At 53.5% G+C, this 22,922-nt stretch overlaps 1 protein-coding gene across 3 annotated transcripts in view; it reads right to left on the bottom strand.

Moving 5' to 3' along the window:
• Positions 1–4,116: 4,116 nt before the first annotated feature.
• LOC146440509 (adenylate cyclase type 3-like) overlaps positions 4,117–22,922 on the bottom strand; it is a 34,610-nt gene continuing 15,804 nt past the window's right edge. The window contains exons 7-20 of one of the 3 annotated variants that reach the window (XM_085057202.1): positions 22,727–22,889; positions 20,639–20,791; positions 19,486–19,628; positions 16,427–16,588; positions 15,087–15,174; positions 14,865–14,981; positions 13,437–13,699; positions 11,842–11,923; positions 9,899–10,057; positions 7,053–7,199; positions 6,863–6,967; positions 5,912–6,038; positions 5,701–5,825; positions 4,117–4,608 (exon numbers count right to left, since the gene is read on the bottom strand). In XM_085057202.1, coding sequence (XP_084913328.1) covers positions 4,429–4,608; positions 5,701–5,825; positions 5,912–6,038; positions 6,863–6,967; positions 7,053–7,199; positions 9,899–10,057; positions 11,842–11,923; positions 13,437–13,699; positions 14,865–14,981; positions 15,087–15,174; positions 16,427–16,588; positions 19,486–19,628; positions 20,639–20,791; positions 22,727–22,889 — 2,014 coding nt within the window. In that variant the 3' untranslated portion in view covers positions 4,117–4,428. The remainder of the gene's footprint in view (positions 4,609–5,700; positions 5,826–5,911; positions 6,039–6,862; positions 6,968–7,052; positions 7,200–9,898; positions 10,058–11,841; positions 11,924–13,436; positions 13,700–14,864; positions 14,982–15,086; positions 15,175–16,426; positions 16,589–19,485; positions 19,629–20,638; positions 20,792–22,726; positions 22,890–22,922) is intronic. The other 2 variants (XM_085057203.1, XM_085057204.1) reach the window with 2 other exon arrangements.

The raw sequence follows: 22,922 nt of genomic DNA, 5'->3' as shown, positions 1-22,922 counted from the left end.
TCCCATTCATTCCCATTTTCCCATGGAATTCCCATTGATTCCCCCATAGAAAGTGAATTTTCCCATAGAATTCCCATTTATTCCCTCAAGGAAATTTTTTTCCCATAGAATTCCCATTAATTCCCTCATTCCCATGGAATTCCCATTCATTCTTTCATGGAAAAGGGAATTTTCCAATGGAATTCCTATTCATTTCCTTTTCCCAATGGAATTCCCATTGATTCCCTTTTTCCCATGGAATTCCCATTGATTTCCTCATGGAAAAGGAAGTCTCCAATGGAATTTCCAATGGAATTTCCCATTCATTCCCCCATGGAAAATCTTTTCCCATGAAATTCCCATTCATTCCTTTTCTCATGGAATTCCCATTGATTCCCCCATGAAAATGGAATTTTTCCCATGGAATTCCCTTAGATTTCCCTATGGAAAAGTTTTTCCCATGGAATTCCCATTCATTCCCTTTTTCCCATGAAATTCCCATTAATTCCCTTTTTCCTATGGAATTCCCATTCATTTCTCTATGGAAATGGAATTTTCCTATGGAATTCCCATTGATTTCCCTATGGAAAAGTTTTCCCAATGGAATTCCCATTCATTCCTGCCTGGAAAGGGTTTTTCCATGGAATTCCCATTCATTCCCTTTTTCCCATTGGATTCCCATTGATTTCCTCACGGAAAGGGAATTTTCCCATTTAATTCCCATTCATTCCCTTTTTCCCATTGAATTCCCACTCATTTCCTTATGGAAAAGTTTTTCCTATGGAATTCCCATTAATTCCGTTTTCCCATTGAATTCCCATTTATTTCCCTTTTCCCCATGGAATTCCCATTCATTCCCTTTTCCCATTGAATTCCTATTTATTCCCTCAAGGAAATTTTTTTCCCATGGAATTCCCATTGATTCCCTTTTCCCCCTAAAATTCCCATTCATCCCTGGGATTCCAGGGATTCCCAAAATTCCTGTCTGAGCTGTAAAAATGTTGTAAATGAGGGATGGAAAATTCCCGGAAAAATAAAATAATATGGATGAGAGAGTTTGGAGGAATTGGTGACTCTGGAAAAAAGGGATTGGGAATAAATCCAGATGTTGGGAATGGGTGGGAAAAGGGATGGGAAAGTGGGAATGGGGAGATTTTTGGGATTTTCCCATCATTCCAGGATTTCCTCCAATCCCATCCCTTCCTCATTCCATGGATTCCATTCCCAGATTTTCCCCCAATCCCATCCCATCTCCATTCCATGGATTCTGTTCCCAGATTTCCCCCAATCCATTCCATGGATTCCATTCCCAGATTTTCCCCAATCCATTCCATGGATTCCATTCCTGAATTTCCCCAATCCATTCCAGGATTCCATTCCCAGATTTTCCCCTCCTCATTCCATAGATTCCATTCCCAGATTTCCCCAATCCATTCCATGGATTCCATTCCCAGATTTCCCCAATCCATTCCATGGATTCCATTCCTGGATTTTCCCCCAATCCATTCCATGGACTCCATTCCCAGATTTCCCCCAATCCATTCCACAGATTCCATTCCCAGATTTTCCCTCATCCATTCCATGGATTCCATTCCCAGATTTCCCCCAATTCCATCTTCATTCCATGGACTCTATTCCCAGATTTCCCCCAATCCATTCCATGGACTCCATTCCTGGATTTTCCCCCAATCCATTCCATGGAATCCGTTCCTGGATTTTCCCCAATCCATTCCATGGACTCCATTCCCAGATTTTCCCCTCCTCATTCCATAGATTCCATTCCCAGATTTCCCCCAATCCATTCCATGGATTCCATTCCTGGATTTTCTCCCAATCCATTCCATGGACTCCATTCCCAGATTTTCCCCTCGTCCTCCAATGGATTCCATTCCCAGTTGTCCCCCAATCCATTCCAGGACTCCATTTCTGGATTTCCCCTAATCCATTCCATGGACTCCATTCCCAGATTTTCCCTAATCCCGTCCCCTCCTCATTCCATGGATTCCATTCCCAGATTTCCCCCAATCCATTCCCTGCACTCCATTCCTGAATTTTCCCCCAATCCATTCCAGGAACTCCATTCCCAGATTTCCACCAATCCATTCCATGGACTCCATTCCCAGATTTTCCCCAATCCATTCCATGGATTCCATTCCCAGATTTCCCCCAATCCATTCCATGGATTCCATTCCCAGATTTTTCCCCAATCCATTCCATGGATTCCATTCCCAGATTTCCCCCAATCCATTCCAGGAACTCCATTCCTGAATTTCCCCCAATCCATTCCAGGATTCCATTCCCAGATTTTCCCCTCCTCATTCCCTAGATTCCATTCCCAGATTTCCCCAATCCATTCCATGGATTCCATTCCCAGATTTCCCCCAATCTCCATTCCATGGATTCCATTCCCAGATTTTCCCCCAATCCATTCCCTAGATTCCATTCCCTGATTTTCCCCAATCCATTCCATGGACTCCATTCCCAGATTTCCCCCAATCCATTCCATGGACTCCATTCCCAGATTTTTCTGAATCCATTCCATGGACTCCATTCCCAGATTTTCCCCAATCCATTCCACAGATTCCATTCCCAGATTTTCCCTCATCCATTCCATGGACTCCATTCCCAGATTTTCCCCCAATCCATTCCAGGAACTCCATTCCCAGATTTTCTCCAATTCCATCCCCATTCCATGGATTCCATTCCCAGATTTTCCCCTCCTCCTCCCATGGATTCCATTCACAGTTGTCCCCCAATCCATTCCATGGATTCCATTCCCGGATTTCCCCAATCCATTCCAGGACTCCATTCCTGAATTTTCCCACAATCCATTCCATGAACTCCATTCCCAGATTTTCTACCAATCCATTCCAGGAACTCCATTCCCAGATTTTCCAGCAATCCATTCCAGGAACTCCATTCCCAGATTTCCCCCAATCCATTCCATGGATTCCATTCCCAGATTTCCCCAATCCATTCCATGGAATCCATTCCTGGATTTTCCCCAATCCATTCCATGAACTCCATTCCCAGATTTCCCCCAATCCATTCCATGGGCAACATTCCCAGATTTTCTCCCAATCCATTCCAGGAACTCCATTCCCAGATTTTCCACCAATCCCATCCAATCCTCATTCCATGGATTCCATTCCCAGATTTCCCCAATCCATTCCATGGACTCCATTCCCAAATTTTCCACCAATCCATTCCCTGGACTCCATTCCTGAATTTCCCCAATCCATTCCATGGATTCCATTCCCAGATTTCCCCCAATCCATTCCAGGATTCCATTCCCAGATTTCCCCAATCCATTCCAGGAACTCCATTCCCAGATTTTCCCCAATTCCATCCCCATTCCATGGATTCCATTCCCAGATTTTCCCCTCCTCCTCCCATGGATTCCATTCCCAGTTGTCCCCCAATCCATTCCATGAACTCCATTCCCAGATTTCCCCAATCCATTCCATGGATTCCATTCCCGGATTTCCCCAATCCATTCCAGGACTCCATTCCCACATTTTCCCCCAATCCATTCCATGGACATCATTCCCAGATTTTCCCCCAATCCATTCCATGGATTCCATTCCCAGATTTTCCCCAATCCATTCCATGGATTCCATTCCCAGATTTCCCCCAATCCATACCATGGATTCCATTCCCAGATTTTCCCCCTCCCCATTCCATGGATTCCATTCCCAGATTTCTCCAATCCATTCCATGGATTCCATTCCCAGATTTTCCTCCAATCCATTCCATGGATTCCATTCCCAGATTTTCCACCAATCCCATCCAATCCTCATTCCATGGATTCCATTTCCAGATTTTTCCCAATCCATTCCATGGACTCCATTCCCAGATTTCTCCCAATCCATTCCATGGATTCCATTTCCAGATTTTCCCCCAATCCATTCCAGGAACTCCATTCCTGAATTTTCCCACAATCCATTCCATGAACTCCATTCCCAGATTTTCCCCAATCCATTCCATGGATTCCATTCCCAGATTTTCCCCCAATCCATTCCATGGACTCCATTCCCAGATTTTCCCCCAATCCATTCCATGGACTCCATTCCCATTCCATGGATTCCATTCCCAGATTTCCCCCAATCCCAGACCAGCCACACCCACAGAATTCCACCATCAGTTCTCCAACATAATTTATGGAATTTCTGGAACACACAACTCCTCCTCCCCCAAAATCCGACGGAATTCGGGGATGGAATTCCCAGCCAATCCCGGATTTCCTCCCGGCGCCGGGAAGAGCCGCCGAGTCTCCCCGACCATCCCTGAGTTTGGATCTCCCGGAATCGCCGCCGAAAATCCCGGGAAAACCCGCCGGCAGATCCGCATTTCCCCACGGAATAAATCCAACCCCTCCGGGAGGGTCGCGCTCCGGATCCGGCCGGACGTTCCCGATGGGATTTTCTCCCCAAAATTCCGGAAAATTCCTCAGGAATTCTCCAGCACCTGGTGGGGCAGCGGCACGGCGGCTCCGAGGAGCGATCCCGGCTTTTCCCGACCCTTCAGGAAGAAGGTCAGGAGTTCTCCTTTGCCCTTGACGTAAACGGCGCCGCGCCGGACGAAGCGGAATCCGTAATCCTTCAGGATCTGCTGCGTCTCCTCCACCACCTGCCGGGAAAAACCGGGAAAACTGGGAATATTCCCCGGGATTCTGGGGAAAAACGGGAATGGATGAGTTTGGGAAGGGATTTTTTCCACAGGAGGGAATTCCTGGAAAAGTTTGGCTGCCCTTGGAAACCTGGGAATGTCCGAGGATGGATTTGGATCATCCTGGAATTCTGGGATTGGAATGGGATGGGATTGAAATCCATGGATCCCAAATTATTCCGGGATTCTGGGATCGAGGACACTCTGAATCCATCCAGAGGGATTCAGGGATGGAATTCTCAGCCCTAAAATCCCGGGAATGATCCCAAAAATTCTGGGAATTACCCCAAAAATTCCCAAGGAAAAGCTCAAGGTGCTGGGAGGGAACTGGTGAGGTGAAGTCCTGGGAATTCGCGACCTTAAAATCCCAGAAATTATGTGGAAAATTCTGGGAATTATCCCAAAAAAATCCGGGATGGAATTCTCAGCCCTAAAATCCTGGGAATCATCACAAAAATTCTGGGAATCACCCCAAAAATTCCCTGGGAAAGGGGAGATTGCTTGGGATTTGGGAAAGAATTCCCAGCTGGGCTGGAATTCCCAGATATTCCTGGATCCCTGGGAATTCCCAGGATGGATTTGGATCATCTTGGGATTGTGAGATTGGAATGGGATTTATGGGATTGAGGCTCCATGGATCCCAAATTATTCCGGGATTCTGGGATCGAGAACACTCCAAACCCATCCAGAAGGATTTTGATGGAATTCTCAGCCCTAAAATCCTGAGAATTATCCCAAAAATTCTGGGAATCACCCCAAAAATTCCCTGGGAAAGGGGAGATTCCTTGGGATTTGGGAAGGAATTCCCAGCTGGGCTGGAATTCCCGGATATTCCTGGATCCCTGGGAATTCCCAGGATGGATTTGGATCCCCTGGGATGGCGGGAAGCTGTCAATGTTGAAATGATGAAAAATTGAAAACATCCCATGATTTCCCATTCCCACTTCGCAATTCCTCCTCCATCCCACCCCTTCCCAGCATTCCCCACCCCATCCCCCCTTCCCTCCCACCCGAATTCCCGGAATTTCCCGGATTCTCCCGGCCCGATCCCACCTGGATGTTCCCCATCACGCCGGTGGATTCCATCCTGCTGGCCACGTTCACCGTGTTGCCCCAGATGTCATAGTGAGGTTTCCGGGCGCCGATCACCCCGGCCAGCACCGCCCCCTTGTTCATCCCTGCCGGCGATAAAAAAATCCCAAAAATCACACCCGGAATTCCCAGAATTCCCGGAATTCCCGGGAAAAGCCCTTCCCGGAGTTACCTATGCGCAGCATGAAGTTGTTGAAGGATTGGTAGTTGATGTTCATCAGCGTCACCTTCATGGCCAAGGCGAAGTCGGCGAGATCGGCCAGGTGCTGCCAGCGCTCCTTGTCGGGCAGAGGATCCTTCTGCGCCCAAATCCCGGGAATCAGCCCTTCCCGGAATTCCCAGGGATCCAGGAATATCCGGGAATTCCAGCCCAGCCGGGAATTCCTTCCCAAATCCCAAGCAATCTCCCCTTTCCCAGGGAATTTTTGGGGTGATTCCCAGGATTTTTGTGATAATTCCCAGGATTTTAGGGCTGAGAATTCCATCCCCAAATCCCTCTGGATGGATTCGGAATGTCCTCGATCCCAGAATCCCAGAATAATTTGGGATCCATGGATTTGAATCCAATTCCATTCCAATCCCACAATCCCAAGATGATCCAAATCCATCCTGGGAACTCCCAGGGATCCAGGAATATCCGGGAATTCCAGCCCAGCCGTGAATTCCTTCCCAAATCCCAAGCAATCTCCCCTTTCCCAGGGAATTCCCTCCATTCCCAGCTCTCCCAGCCTGAGGTTGGATCCATCCTGGGAAGGAATTTCAGGATCGAGGAGCTTCCCTGGGAATCTCGGCACTCCAGCAAGGATCTCCCTGCCCTTGGCCAGAAATTGGAATTTTTGGGGTAATTCCTACGATTTTTGGGATAATTCCCGGGATTTTTGGGCCTAGAATTCCCAGGATTTCACCTTCCCAGTTCCCTCCCAGTTCCATGATTTCCTTTGAGTTTTCTCCCAGGAATTTTTGGGGTAATTCCTGGAACTTTTGCAATAATTCCCAGGAATTTAGCGCCGAGAATTCCATCCCCAAATCCCTCCGGATGGATTCCGAGTGTCCTCAATCCCAGAATAATCCCAGAATAATTTGGGATCCACGGATTTAAATTTCCCGGGAAAACAGAACCCACCTTGGCGCCAAACCCGTCGTCCGGCGTCACTCCCGAGGCTGCCATGTAAGTACTGCCGATGGTCTTGATCTTGGTGATGCAGCGGAACTGCGGCTCGTCCAGGAGCTGGGGTAACGGAAATCCGGGATCACCCCGCCGGAACACCCAGGGTGATCCGGGATGATCCCGCGGAATTCCCGGCCGCACTGACCGCGTCGAAGTCGGAGATGATCTCGTTGAGGAAGCGCAGGCACTCGATGCCGCCGTTGTTGATGCTCTCCTCGGTGTAGAAGTCGGCGAAGTTGGGCAGGGAGGCGAACATGACGCCGATCTCGTCGTAGGATTGGCTGTAGAGCTCCTGGGAGTGGGAATGTCGGGAGTGGGGATGGGAATATTGGGAATGGGAATATTGGGGATGGGAGTGGGGATGGGAATGAATGGGAATGGAGATGATGGAGATGGAGATGGAGATGGAGATGGAGATGGAGATGGAGATGGAGATGGAGATGGGAATGGGGACTGGGAATGGGGACTGGGAATGGGGACTGGGAATGGGGACTGGGAATGGGAATGGGAATGGGAATGGAGGTGGGAATTTCCATGGAGATGGGAATGTCCCCAGAGCTGGGAATGTCCCCATGGAGATGGGAATGTCCCTGAGAATGTGCCACAGAGCTGGGAATGTCCTCATGGAGATTGGAATGTCCTCATGGAGATTGGAATGTCCTCATGGAGATTGGAATGTCCATGGAGGTGAGAATGTCCATGGAGCTGGGAAAGTCCCCATGGAGATGGCAATGTCCCATGGAGATGGGAATGTCCATGGAGCTGGGAATGTCCTTATGGAGCTGGGAATGTCCTCATGGAGCTGGGAATGTCCCCATGGAGCTGGGAATGTCCATGGAGCTGGGAATGTCCCCTTGGAGCTGGGAATGTCCATGGAGCTGGGAATGTCCCCATGGAGCTGGGAATGTCCATGGAGATGGGAATGTCCCCATGGAGATGGGAATGTCCATGGAGATGGGAATGTCCCCATGGAGCTGGGAATGTCCTTGGAGATGGGAATGTCCCATGGAGCTGGGAATGTCCTTGGAGATGGGAATGTCCCCATGGAGCTGGGAATGTCCATGGAGCTGGGAATGTCCCATGGAGATGGGAATGTCCTTATGGAGATGGGAATGTCCTTATGGAGATGGGAATGTCCCCATGGAGCTGGGAATGTCAATGGAGCTGGGAATGTCCCCATGGAGCTGGGAATGTCCTTGGAGATGGGAATGTCCTTGGAGATGGGAATGTCCATGGAGATGGGAATGTCCTTGGAGATGGGAATGTCCCCATGGAGCTGGGAATGTCCCATGGAGCTGGGAATGTCCCCATGGAGCTGGGAATGTCCCCATGGAGCTGGGAATGTCCCATGGAGCTGGGAATGTCCCCATGGAGATGGGAATGTCCATGGAGATGGGAATGTCCCATGGAGCTGGGAATGTCCCATGGAGATGGGAATGTCCATGGAGATGGGAATGTCCCATGGAGATGGGAATGTCCCATGGAGCTGGGAATGTCCCCATGGAGATGGGAATGTCCATGGAGATGAGAATGTTCATGGAGCTGGGAATGTCCATGGAGCTGGGAATGTCCAATGGAGATGGGAATGTCCATGGAGCTGGGAATGTCCATGGAGATGAGAATGTTCATGGAGCTGGGAATGTCCATGGAGCTGGGAATGTCCTTATGGAGCTGGGAATGTCCATGGAGATGGGAATGTCCATGGAGCTGGGAATGTCCCCATGGAGCTGGGAATGTCCATGGACCTGAGAATGTCCCCATGGAGCTGGGAATGTCCTTATGGAGCTGGGAATGTCCATGGAGCTGGGAATGTCCCTGGAGTTAGGAATGTCCCCATGGAGCTGGGAATGTCCATGGAGCTGGGAATGTCCCCATGGAGCTGGGAATGTCCATGGAGCTGGGAATGTCCCTGGAGTTAGGAATGTCCCCATGGAGCTGGGAATGCCCCATGGAGCTGGGAATGTCCCCATGGAGCTGGAAATGTCCCATGGAGATGGGAATGTCCCCATGGAGCTGGGAATGTCCCCATGGAGATGGGAATGTCCATGGAGCTGGGAATGTCCATGGAGATGGGAATGTCCCCATGGAGATGGGAATGTCCATGGAGCTGGGAATGTCCCCATGGAGCTGGGAATGTCCCATGGAGCTGGGAATGTCCCCATGGAGCTGGGAATGTCCCCATGGAGATGGGAATATCCATGGAGATGGGAATGTCCATGGAGCTGGGAATGTCCATGGAGCTGGGAATGTCCCACAGAGCTGGGAATGTCCCCATGGAGCTGGGAATGTCCATGGAGCTGGGAATGTCCCCATGGAGATGGGAATGTCCATGGAGATGGGAATGTCCCTATGGAGCTGGGAATGTCCTATGGAGCTGGGAATGTCCATGGAGCTGGGAATGTCCCCATGGAGCTGGGAATGTCCATGGAGCTGGGAATGTCCCCATGGAGATGGGAATGTCCCCATGGAGCTGGGAATGTCCCTATGGAGCTGGGAATGTCCATGGAGATGGGAATGTCCCTATGGAGCTGGGAATGTCCTATGGAGCTGGGAATGTCCATGGAGCTGGGAATGACCCATGGAGCTGGGAATGTCCCCATGGAGATGGGAATGTCCCATGGAGCTGGGAATGTCCCATGGAGATGGGAATGTCCTTGGAGCTGGGAATGTCCCCATGGAGCTGGAAATGTCCCCATGGAGATGGGAATGTCCATGGAGCTGGGAATGTCCATGGAGCTGGGAATGTCCCCATGGAGCTGGGAATGTCCCATGGAGATGGGAATGTCCATGGAGCTGGGAATGTCCCCATGGAGCTGGGAATGTCCTCATGGAGATGGGAATGTCCTCATGGAGATGGGAATGTCCATGGAGATGGGAATGTCCATGGAGATGGGAATGTCCTCATGGAGCTGGGAATGTTCTCCTCCTGAACTGACAACAAAACCTCGGGATGGGGAGGCAGGAATTCTCCGGGAAAGCGGGAATACTGACCTCATCCCGTTTTTTGGAGCCCAGGAAGTGCCTGGCCACGTGCTCGGGCAGCATGTTGGCCACCAGCGCCTCGTTCCAGCGGCGCATCTCGGACACGCGCTCCTTCTGCTCGTGGACGTCCATCTTCCACAGGAACAGCGTCCGCGCCAGCCGCTCCACCTGGGGACAGCCGGGAATGTGGGATGGATCGAGGGAATGGGGGAAGGGATTTGTGGGGTGGGATTGTGGGAATGTGCAAATGGATCGAGGGAACGTGGGAATGTGGAAAATGGATCCCAGGAATGGATTGTGGGAATGTGGGAATGGATGTTGGGAATGCGGGAATGGATAGTGGGAACAGATTTTGGGAATGTGGGAATGGATCCCAGGAATGGATCCCAGGAATGGATTGCGGGAATATATTGCAGGAATGGATTGTGGGAATGTGGGAATAGATTGTGGGAATGAATGGTGGGAATGTGGAAATGGATTGTGGGAATGTGGGAATGGATTGAGGGAATGTGGAAATGTGGGAATTGATTCGTGGGAATGTGGAAAATGGATCCCAGGAATGGATTGTAGGAATATATTGCAGAAATGGATTGTGGGAATGGGGAAAACGGATTGCAGGAATGGATTTGTGGGAATATATTGTGGGAATGGATCATGGGACTAGATTGTGGGATTGTGGGAATGGATAGTGAGAATGGTTTGAGGGAATGTGGGAATGGGTTGTGGGAATGTGGGAATGGGTTGTGGGAATGGATTGTGGAATGTGGAAAACGGATTGCAGGAATGGATTTGTGGGAATATATTGTGGGAATGGATTGTGGGAATGTGGGAGCGGATAGTGGGAATGGATTGTGGACATATGGGAATGGATTGTGGGAATGTGGGAATGTGGGAATGGATTGTGGGAATGTGGGAATGTGGGAATGGATTGTGGGAATGTGAGAATGGATTGTGGGAATGTGGGAATGGATTTTGGGAATGGATGGAGGGAATGGGTTGTGGAAACGGATTGTGGGAATGTGGGAAGGGATTTGTGGGAATGTGGGAATGGATTGTGGAAATGGATTTGTGGGAATGTGGGAGTGGATCGTGGGAATGTGGGAATGAATTGAGGGAATGTGGGAATGGATTGTGGGAACGGAATGTGGGAATGGATCGTGGGAATGGATCGTGGGAATGTGGGAATGGATTGAGGGAATGTGGAAATGGATTGTGGGATTGGATTGTGGGAATGGATTGAGGGAATGTGGAAATGTGGGAATGGATCATGGGAATGTGGGAATGGATCATGGGAATGTGGGAATGGATCATGGGAATGTGGGAATGGATCATGGGAATGTGGGAATGTGGAAATGGATTGTGGGAATGTAGGAATGTATTTGTGGAAATGTGGGAATGGATTAAGGGAATGTGGGAATGGATTGTGGGAATGTGGAAAATGGATCACAGGAATGGATTGTGGGAATATGGGAATGGATTGCATGGGAATGGATTGTGGAAACGGATTGTGGGAATGTGGGAATGGATTGAGGGAACATGGGAATGGATTGCGGGAACAGATTGTGGGACTGTGGGAATGGATTTGTGGGAAAAAGAAGGGAAGAAGGAAAAGAGGAAAAGGAGGGAAGGAGGAGAAGGAGGGAACAGGAAAAGGAGGAGAAGGAGGGAATAGGAAAAGGTGGGAACAGGAAAAGGTGGGAATGGGAAAAGGAGGAGAAGGAGGGAACAGGAAAAACTGGGAATGGGAAAAGGAGGAGAAGGAGGGAATAGGAATAGGAGGAGAAGGAGGGAATAGGAATAGGAGGAGAAGGAGGGAATAGGAAAAGGAGGGAACAGGAAAAGGTGGGAACAGGAAAAGGTGGGAATGGGAAAAGGAGGAGAAGGAGGGAACAGGAAAAGGTGGGAACAGGAACAGGAGGACAAGGAGGGCAGCAGCCGCCGGCGTCACTCACATGGCGGGAGAAGAAGTAGAAGCTCAGCATCACCACGAAGATCATGGCAGTCATGGAGTACTTGGAGGGCACCAGGATGGAGCTGCGGCAGTGACGGCACGGATGGAGGGGTTTGGGAGCATCCCAAGGGATTTGGGAATGTCCCGAGGGATTCCAACCCATCCCAAGGGATTCCAACTCATCCCTGATGCCATGTCTTTCCCCTCCCTGTCCCCTCCCTGTCCCCTCCTAGTTCCATCCTTGATCCCATTCACATCTCCATCCCATTATCCCATCCCATCCCATCCCATCCCATCCCATCCCATTATCCCACTATCCCACTATCGCACATCCAATATCCCATATCCCACACCCTGTATCCCACTATCCCATATGCCACTATCCCATTATTGCATCCTACCATCCCACAATCCCATATCCCATCATTCCACTATCCCTTCCCATATCCTGCTATCCCATATCCCACATCCCACTATCCCATATCCCACCATTATCCCACTATCCCACTATCTCCCTATCCCACCATCTCACTGTCTCATTATCCCACCATCCCATATCCCATTATTATCCCATTACCCCATTATCCCACTATTATCCCACATCCCATATATCCCATTATCCCACATCCCATATCTCACATCCCATATCCCATATATCCCATATCCCAAATATTCCATTATTCCACATCCCATTATCCCATATAACCCATATCCCACACCCCACATCCCATATATTCCACATCCCATATCCCACATCCCACATCCCATATCCCATATCCCACTATCCCATATCCCATTATCCCACTTTCCCACATCCCATATCCCATCTCATCATCCCATTATCCCAATATGCCACTATCCCATATCCCATTATCCCACTATCCCATATCCTGTATCCCATATCCCACATCCCGCTATCCCATATTCCACCATTATCCCACCATCTCCCCATCCCACCATCCCATTATCCCACCATCCCATTATCCCATATCCCATATCCCACATCCCACTATCCCATAACCCAAATCCCACTATCCCATTATTATCCCATTATTATCCAATTATTATTCCATTATTATCCCATTATTATAACATTATTATCCCATTATTATAACATTATTATCCCATTACCCCGTTATCCTACTATTATCCCATAGCCCACATCCCATATTGCATACATCCCATATCCCATTATCCCATATCCCATATATCCCATATCCCACATCCCATTATCCCATTATCCCATATCCCACATCCCATTATCCCATTATCCCATATCCCATATATCCCATATCCCACATCCCATTATCCCATTATCCCATATCCCATATCCCACATCCCACATCCCATATCCCATATCCCATATCCCACATCCCATATCCCACATCCCATATCCCACATCCCATTATCCCACATCCCATATCCCATATCCCATTATCCCACATCCCACATCCCACATCCCATATCCCATATCCCACATCCCACATCCCACATCCCATATCCCATTATCCCATTATCCCATATCCCACATCCCACATCCCACTATCCCATATCCCATATCCCACACCCCACACCCCACACCCCGCCCTCCCTTACTCTCCGCGCTGGCCGCGCCGCAGGTCGTACTGGTCGAAGATTGGCTCCCAGGCGGAGCAGTTGATGGCCGCCGTGGTGGCCGTGATGGTCACCATGAGGGTCAGCTTCACCATGTGGCTCACCTGCACCAGCATCACGGTGGCCACCAGGGCCAGCACGGCCAGGTGGCTGTAGTACTTGGGCTGCTCGGCGCAGCCACCGACCCGGGGTGGCCCCGCGGTCACGTTGGTGGCCACCGCCCCGCGGTCACGCCGGCAGCCGAGCTGGGGACATGGGGTGGGGTCAGTGTGGGGACATGGTGGCCCTCGGGGCCCTTGGGCTGCTCCTTGCAGCCGCCATGATGTCCCATTGTCCACCATCCCATGGTCTCCATGGCCACCAAGCTGGGGACATGGTGGCATGGTGGCCACCAGGGCCAGCAGGAGTCCTTGGGCTGCTCCTTGCTGCCACCACCCCACAGTGGCTATGATGTCCCACTGGCCACCACATCATGGTCCCCATGGCCACCAAGCTGGGGACATGGGAATATGGTAGCCACCAGGGCAACCAGGAGTCCTTGGGCTGCTCCTTGCAGCCACTGCCCCGCAGTGGCCATGATGTCCCACTGGCCACCACATCATGGTCCCAATAGCCACCAAGTTAGGGACATGAGGGTGGGGTCAGCATGGGGACATGGTGGCCACCAGGAACCCTTGGTTCCTTGCAGTCTTGCAGCCACCACTCTGCAGTGGCCATGATGTCCCACTGTCCACCATATCATTGTCCCCATGGCCACCGAGCTGGGGACATGGGATGGGGTCAGTGTGGGGACATGGTGGCCACCAGGAGCCCTTGAGCTGCTCCTTGCAGCCACTGCCCCGCAGTGGCCATGATGTCCCATTGGCCACCACACCATGGTCCTCATGGCCACCGAGCTGGGGACACAGGGTGGGGTCAGCATGGGGACATGGTGGCCCTCGGGGCCCTTGGGCTGCTCCTTAGAGCCACTGCCTCGCAGTGGACATGATGTCCCACTGGCCACTATGCCATTGTCCACCATGGCCACCAAGATGGGGACATGGGGACGCAGTGGCCATCAGGGCCATTAGGAGCCCTTAGGCTGCTCCTTGCTGCCACCACCTCACAATGTTCCCAATGTCCCATCGGCCACCACACCATGGTCCCCATGGCCACCAAGCTGGGGACATGAGGACATGATGGCCACTAGGGCAATGGAGCTGCAATACCTGAGCTGCTCCTCACAGCCACCACCCCATGGTGGCCATGATGTCCCACTGGCCACCACACCATGGGCATGGCATGGTCCCCATGGCCACCAGGCTGGGGACACAAGGGCAGGTTCAGTGTGGGGACATGGTGGCCCAAATGTCCCACTGGCCACCACCCCACGGTCCCCATGGCCACCAAGGTTGGGCCAGCGGTGCTCACCATGTCCACGACGTCGGCCGCGGTGACGATGGCGATGGCCGCCATGGCCCAGGTGTTGCGCGCCCAGCGCGTCCGGTCGATCCACGCCGAGAAGGCCACCAGCTTTTTGGGGAACACCTTGGGGACATGGGATGATGTCACCAGGGAAGGGACACAGCCACGGGATGTCCCCGAGCGGTGACCATGGTGTCCCCAAGCGGTGACCATGGTGTCCCCTCTCACCCGCGGGAAGATGGCGGCCAGGGAGCAGAGCGTGAGGATGAGCAGAAGGACTTCGCCCACCACGAAGGTCACGTAGTTGGTCACCAACCTGTCCCCAACCCCAAAAGGTCCCAAAAGGTCAAACGTAGCCCGGTGCCACCTGTCCCCAGTGTCCCCCAGTGCCCCCATTCCCCTCAGTGTCCCCAGATGTCCCTATTCCCCTCAGTGTTCCTATTCGCCTCAGTGTCCCCAGTGTCCCCGTGTCCCCCCAGTGTCCCCTTTTCCCCCAGTGTCCCCATGTCCCCCCAGTGTCCCCATGTCCTCCCAGTGTCCCCATCCCCCCCAGTGCCTCTGTGTCCCCAGTGTCCCCATTCTCCTCATTCCCCCCAGTGTCCCCAGTCCCCTCAGATGTCCCCAATGTCCCCATTCTCCCATTCCCCTCAGTGCCTCAGTGTCCGCATTCCCCTCAGTGTCCCCAGTGTCCCCATTCTGCCCAGTGCCTGCAGTGTCCCCAACCCCCCCAGTGTCCCCATTCTCCCAGTGTCCCCATGTCCCCCCATTCCCCCCAGTGTCCACATTCTCCCCATTCCCCCCAGAATACCCAGTGCCCCATGTGTCCCCCGTGTCCCCAATTCCCCCAGTGCCCCATGTGTCCCCAATGCCCCCATGTCCCAGGTGTCCCCAATTCCCCAGTGTTCCCAGGTGTTCCCATGTATTCCCATTCCCCTCAGTGTCCCCAGTGTCCCCAGTGTCCCCAATCCCCCCAGTGTCCCCAGGTGTCCCCAATCCCCCCAGGTGTCCCCAGGTGTCCCCAGGTGTCCCCAGGTCCCCACCAGGGGTCGAGCAGCGCCTCCACCAGGGCAGTGCAGAGCAGCACCACACAGGAGCAGCCGAGAGCAGCGCCGCTCTGCTTCTCTTTCTCCACCAGTGTCCCCAGTGTCCTCAGTGTCCCCAATCCCCCCAGTGTCCCCAGTCCCCCCAGATGTCCCCAGATGTCCCCATGTGTCCCCATCAGGGGTCGAGCAGCGCCTCCACCAGGGCGGTGCAGAGCAGCACCACGCAGGAGCAGCCGAGAGCAGCACCGCTCTGCTTCTCCTCCCCCAGTGTCCCCAGGTGTCCCCAGTCCCCCTGTGTCCCCATGTCCCCAGGTGTCCCCAGTGTCCCCAATCTCCCAGTGTCCCCAGGTGTCCCCAGGTCCCCACCAGGGGTCGAGCAGCGCCTCCACCAGGGCGGTTCAGAGCAGCACCACGCAGGAGCAGCCCAGAGCAGCGCCGCTCTGCTTCTCCTTCTCCACCAGTGTCCCCAGTGTCCCCAGTGTCCCCAGTCCCCCCAGATGTCCCCAGATGTCCCCATGTCCCCACCAGGGGTCGAGCAGCGCCTCCACCAGGGCGGTGCAGAGCAGCACGACGCAGGAGCAGCCCAGAGCAGCGCCGCTCTGCTTCTCCTTCTCCACGGAGTAGCGAATCTCCATCTCGGGGCTGGTGAAGCGCATGGAGAGCCGGAAGGTGCTCTGACCCTTCAGCCTGCAGGAATAACGGGAATAACAACGGGAATCACAGTGGGAATCACACCGGGAATAATGGGAATCACACCGGGAATCACACCGGGAATAACGGGAATAACACCTCCTGGAATCCCGGGATTCACGCCACCGGTAATCCCACAAATAACGCCACCAGGAATTCCGGGAATAACACCTCTGGGAATCACGTTGGGAATCACACCAGGAATCCCAGGAATAACACCACCAGGAATTCCGGTAATCACATTGGGAATCACAGCGGGAATCACAGCGGGAATAACGGGAATCACAGCGGGAATCACAGTGGGAATCACAATGGGAATCACAGCGGGAATAATGGGAATCACACTGGGAATCACACCGGGAATAATGGGAATAACAATGGGAATCACAGCAGGAATCACACCTGGAATCACGCGGGGAATAACATCAGGAATAACGGGAATAACGCTGGGGATAACACTGGGAATGACGGGAATCGCAGCGGGAATCGCAATGGGAATAACAGGAATAACACCGGGAATCACAGCAGGAATAACACCGGGAATAACACCGGGAATAATGGGAATCACACCGGGAATCACAATGGGAATCACACTGGGAATAACGGGAATCACAACGGGAATGACACCAGGAATCACACCAGGGATTACAATGGGAATCACACCGGGAATAACGACGGGAATCATGCCGGGAATCACAACAGGAATCACGGGAATTACGCTGGGAATGACGGGAATCACACCGGGAATAACATCAGGAATAACGCCAGGAATAACACCAGGAATAACAGGAATCACACTGGCAATCACACCAGGAATCACACCGGGAATAACAGGAATCACACCGGGAATAATAGGAATCGCACCAGGAATCACACTGGAAATAACACCAGGAATCACACCACTGGGAATAATGGGAATCATTCCGGGAATACTGAGAATCACACTGGGAATAATGGGAAAAACACCAGGAATTCGGGGAATAACACCAGGAATAACACTGGGAATAACACCGGGAATAACACCAATCACACGGGGAATCACACCGGGAATAACAACGGGAATCAAGCTGGGAATCACAACAGGAGTCACAGGAATTATGCGGGGAATAATGGGAATCACACTGGGAATAACATCAGGAATGACGCCAGGAATAATGCCGGGAATAACAGGAATCATACTGGCAATCACACCAGGAATCACACCAGGAATCACATCAGGAATAACGCCAGGAATAATGCCGGGAACAACACCAGGAATAACAGGAATCACACAGGGAATCACACTGAGAATCACACCGGGAATAACAGGAATGACACTGGGAATCACACTGGGGATAACGCCAGGAATAATGGGAATCACAACGGGAATTGCAATGGGAATAACACCGAGAATCACAACGGGAATCACGCCAGGAATCACACTGGGAATAACAAGAAGAATCACAACAGGAATAACGGGAATTACACCGGGAATAATGGGAATCACACCAGGAATAACATCAGGAATAATGCTGGGAATAACGCCGGGAATAACACCAGGAAAAACAGGAATCACACCGGGAATCACACTGGGAATCACACCGGGAATAACAGGAATCACACCAGGAATAACAGGAATCACACTGGCAATAACACCGGGAATCACACCACTGGGAATAATGGGAATCACTCCGGGAATAACACCGGGAATAACGGGAATTGTACTGGGAATCACACCGGGAATAACGGGAATAACACCAGGAATCACACTGGGGATAACGCCGGGAAAAAAGGGAATAACAACAGGAATTGCAATGGGAATAACACCGGGAATCACACCAGGAATCACAACGGGAATAACACCGGGAATAACACCAATCACACTGGGAATATCGGGAATCACGCCGGGAATAACGGGAATAACGCCAGGGATAACACTGGGAATACCAGGAATCACACCGGCAATAACAACGGGAATAACAATGGGAATGACACCAGGAATAACAACGGTAATGATGCCGGGAATTGCACCAGGAATCACACCAGGAATCATGCCGGGAATCACAATGGGAATCACACTGGGAATAACACCAGGAATAACACCAGGAATAACACCAATCACACCGGGAATAACGGGAATAACACCAGGAATAACAGGAATAACACCGGGGATAACAACGGGAATCACACCAGGGATAACAACGGGAATCACACCAGGAATAATACAGGGAATCGCAAAGGGAATCACAACAGAAATAACAACAGGAATCACAACGGAAATAACAGGAATCACACCAGGAATCACAATGGTAATAATGGGGATAACACCAGGAATAGCACTGGGAATCACACCAGGAATAACACAGGGAATCACAACGGGAATAACACCAGGAATAACACCAATCACACCGGGAATAACAGAAATCATGCCAGGAATAACAATGGGAATCACACTGGGAATCACAATGGGAATCACACAGCAGGGATCACGCCAGGAATCACAATGGGAATCACACCAGGAATCACAACAGAAATCACGGGAATTACACCAGGAATAATGGGAATCACACCGGGAATAACATCAGGAATCCCAGGAATCACGCCATCGGGAATTCTGGGAATAACACCACTGGGAATTTTGGGAATCATGCCACCGGGAATTTCAGGAATCACACCGGGAATTCCAAGAATCACGCCACCAGGAATCCCAAGAATCACACTGGAAATTCTGGGAATTCTGGGAATCATTCCTGGTGGGAATCACGTTGGGAATTCCAGGAATCACACCACCAGGAAATCTGGGAATCATGCCACCGGGAATTTCAAGAATCACACCACCGGGAATTTCAGGAATCACGCCAGGAATTCTGGGAATAACACCTCTGGGAATTCTGGGAATTCTGGGAATGACTCACGCTCGGATGTTCTCTCTCTCCAGCAGCGCCTCGTTGAGCAGCTGGTTGAGCTGCTGCTCGTCCTGCGCGGCTCCAGCCACGCGCTCCGCCAGGTCCCTGAGCCGCAGCCGCCGCCGCGGGTTCGGGAACGACGGGTTCTCCGCCTGGAGGGACAGTGACAGGGGTCACCGCGGGGTCACCAGTGTCACCAGTGCCACCAGTGTCACCAGTGTCCCCAATGTCCCCATTGCCGCCAGGTCCCTGAGCTGCTGCAGGTTGGGGAACGACGGGTTCTCCGCCTGGAGTGACGGGATGACAGGGGTCACTGCGGGGTCACCAGTGTCACCAGTGTCACCATTGTCACCAGGTGACCACAGGGTCCCCAGTGTCCCAATGTCCCCAGCATCCCCAATGTCCCTAGGTGACCCCGGTGTCCTCAGGTGTCCCCAGTGTTGCCAGTGCCCCATTACCCCCAGTGCCCCCATTGTCCCCACGTGAACCCAGTCAGTGTCCTCATGTCCCCAGTGTCCGCACTGCCCCTCAGTGTCCCCAGTGTCCCCATTCCCTCCATTGTCCCCATTCCCCAGTGTCCCCAGTGTCCCCAGTGCGCCATTCCCCCCAGTGCACCCATTGTCCCCAAGCGTCCCCAGTGTCCCCACTGTCCCCAGGGTCCCCATTCCCCTCAGGTGTCCCCAGTGTCCCCACTGTTCCTAGTGGCCCCATTACCCCCAGTGTCCCCATTCTCTCCAATGTCCCCAGAATCCCCATTCCCCTCACGTGTCCCCAGTGTCCCCATTCCCCTCAGGTGTCCCCAGTGTCCCCACTCTTCCCCGTGTCCCCATTACCCCCAGTGTCCCCATTCTCTCCAATGTCCCCAGAATCCCCATTCCCCTCAGGTGACCCCAGTGTCCCCACACTGACCCCAGTGTCCCCAGTCAGTGTCCCCATGTCCCTCACCAGGCCGCTCATGTGTCCCAGGGCCACGCACCAGGTAGGTGTCCCCAGTGTCCCCCCAGTGTCCCCCCAGTGTCCCCATTGTGGACACAGTCACCAATTCCCAGGGGTCACCACAGTGTCACCGTCATCCATTCCCAGGGGTCACCGCGGTGTCACCGTCACCAATTCCCGGGGGTCACCACAGGGTCAGGGAGGGGAATTTGGGGACAGGTCACACCTCGCCATCGTCGTCATCGTCACCGAGCTCCAGGGAGTTCCTCCTGGTGGCCTCGGGGTCATCGGGGTCATCGGGGGTCAGGCCGAGGCTGCCGTTGAGCTCCGCGGGGGTGACAGGAGGGGACACGGCGTGGGACGAGGTCAGGGACAGCTTCTGAGGGGACACGGCATGGTGGTGTCACTGTGTCACCAGGGTCACCAGTGTCCCCATGTCCCCAGGACCACCAGTGCCACCAGTGTCACTCACCACACCATGGGACGTGGTCAGTGACAGTGGCTGTGGTGGGAAATGGTCACTCTGGGTGTCCCCAGTGTCCCCACCTCCCCAGGGCCACCAGTGTCCCCAGTGTCGCCATGTCCCCAGTGCCACCAGTGTCACACACCACACCTTGGGACGTGACCAGTGACAGTGGTGGGATTTGGTCATCATGGGTGTCCCTGCACCCTGATGTCCCCAGTGCCACCAGTGCCACCAGTGGCATTCACCACACCCTCAATGTCCCCACGTCCCGGTGGCCGTGCTCCCATTTCCCCCAATGTCCCCATTTTCCGTATCATCCCCAGTGTCCCCATTGTCCCCATGTCCTTCACCAGTCCGTTGAAGTGTCCCCGCTGGCTGCTCCCCGGGCCATGCACCAGGTAGGTGTCACCATTCCCCCCAGTGTCCCCAGTCAGTGTCCCCCCGATGTCCCCACGTCCCTCACCAGGCTGTTGAGGTGTCCCTTCCGGCTGTCCCCCAGGCTGTGCACCAGGTAGGTGTCACCATTCCCCTCATTGCCCCCAGTGTCCCCAGTGTTCCCATGTCCCCCCATTGTCCCCAAAGGTGTCCCTCACCAGGCCGCTGAGGTGTCCCCTACGGCTGTCCCCCGGGCCGCGCACCAGGTAGGTGTCCCCATTGTCCCCAGTGTCCCCATTCCCCTCAGCGTCCCCATTGCCCCCTGGTGTCCCCAGTCAGTGTCCCTAGTCAGTGTCCCCAAGTCCCTCACCAGTCGGTTGAGGTGTCCCCTCCAGCTGTCCCCAAGGCTGCACACCAGGTAGGTGTCCCCATTGTCCCCATTTCCCTCAGTGTCCCCAAAGGTGTCCCTCACCAGGCCATTGATGTGTCCCCGGCGGCTGTCCCCCAGGCTGTGCAACAGGTAGGTGTCCCCATTACCCCCGTTGTCCCCATGTCCCCCCGATGTCCCCCCGATGTCCCCACGTCCCTCACCAGGCCGCTGAGGTGTCCCCTGCGGCTGTCCCCCGGGCTGCGCACCAGGTAGGTGTCCCCATTCCCCATGGTGTCCCCATGTCCCCATTCCCCTCATTCTCCCCATTCCCCCTGACATCCCCATGTCCCCTGATGTCCCCATGTCCCCCCGATGTCCCCACATCCCTCACCAGGCCATTGAGGTGTCCTCTGCAGCTGTCACCTGGGCCATGCACCAGGTAGGTGTCCCCATTGTCCCCATTTCCCTCAGCGTCCCCATTCCCCCCACTGTCCCCAGTGTCCCCATATCCCCCTGATGTCCCCACGTCCCTCACCAGGCCATTGAGGTATCCCCTGCGGCTGTCCCCCGGGCCGCGCACCAGGTAGGTGTCCCCATTGTCCCCAGTGTCCCCATGTCCCCCCATTGCCCTTGATGTCCCCACTGTCCCCAGTGTCCCCATGTCCCCCCATTGTCCCCAAAGGTGTCCCTCACCAGGCTGTTGAGGTGTCCCCTGCGGCTGTCCCCCGGGCCGCGCACCAGGTAGGTGTCCCCATTGTCCCCAGTGTCCCCATTCCCCCCATTGCCCTTGATGTCCCCATGTCCCCAGTGTCCCCATGTCCCCCCATTGTCCCCAAAGGTGTCCCTCACCAGGCCGTTGAGGTGTCCCCGGCGGCTGTCCCCCGGGCCGCGCACCAGGTAGGTGTCCCCATTGTCCCCAGTGTCCCCATGTCCCCCCATTGTCCCCAAAGGTGTCCCTCACCAGGCCGTTGAGGTGTCCCCTGCGGCTGTCCCCCGGGCCATGCACCAGGTAGGTGTCCCCATTCCCCTCGGTGTCCCCATTCCCCTCAGCGTCCCCATTGTCCCCAGTGTCCCCAGTCAGTGTCCCCAAAGGTGTCCCTCACCAGGCCGTTGAGGTGTCCCCGGCGGCTGTCCCCCGGGCCGCGCACCAGGTAGGTGTTGATGCCGCGGTCGCGCAGGAAGTCACAGCGAGTGCCACCCTCGCCCGGCTCCACCTCGAACTCTCCCTTCAGGCAGTCCAGCGTGCTCTGCGAGATGTGAACCCGCCTGGGGACAGCGGGAGTGACACCGGGATGACAC

Source organism: Lichenostomus cassidix, chromosome 3, assembly GCF_008360975.1.
Source record: "Lichenostomus cassidix isolate B80296 chromosome 3, HeHo_3.0, whole genome shotgun sequence".
Taxonomy (NCBI): Eukaryota; Metazoa; Chordata; class Aves; order Passeriformes; family Meliphagidae; genus Lichenostomus; species Lichenostomus cassidix.
This window is presented reverse-complemented; position numbering and strand designations above follow the sequence as displayed.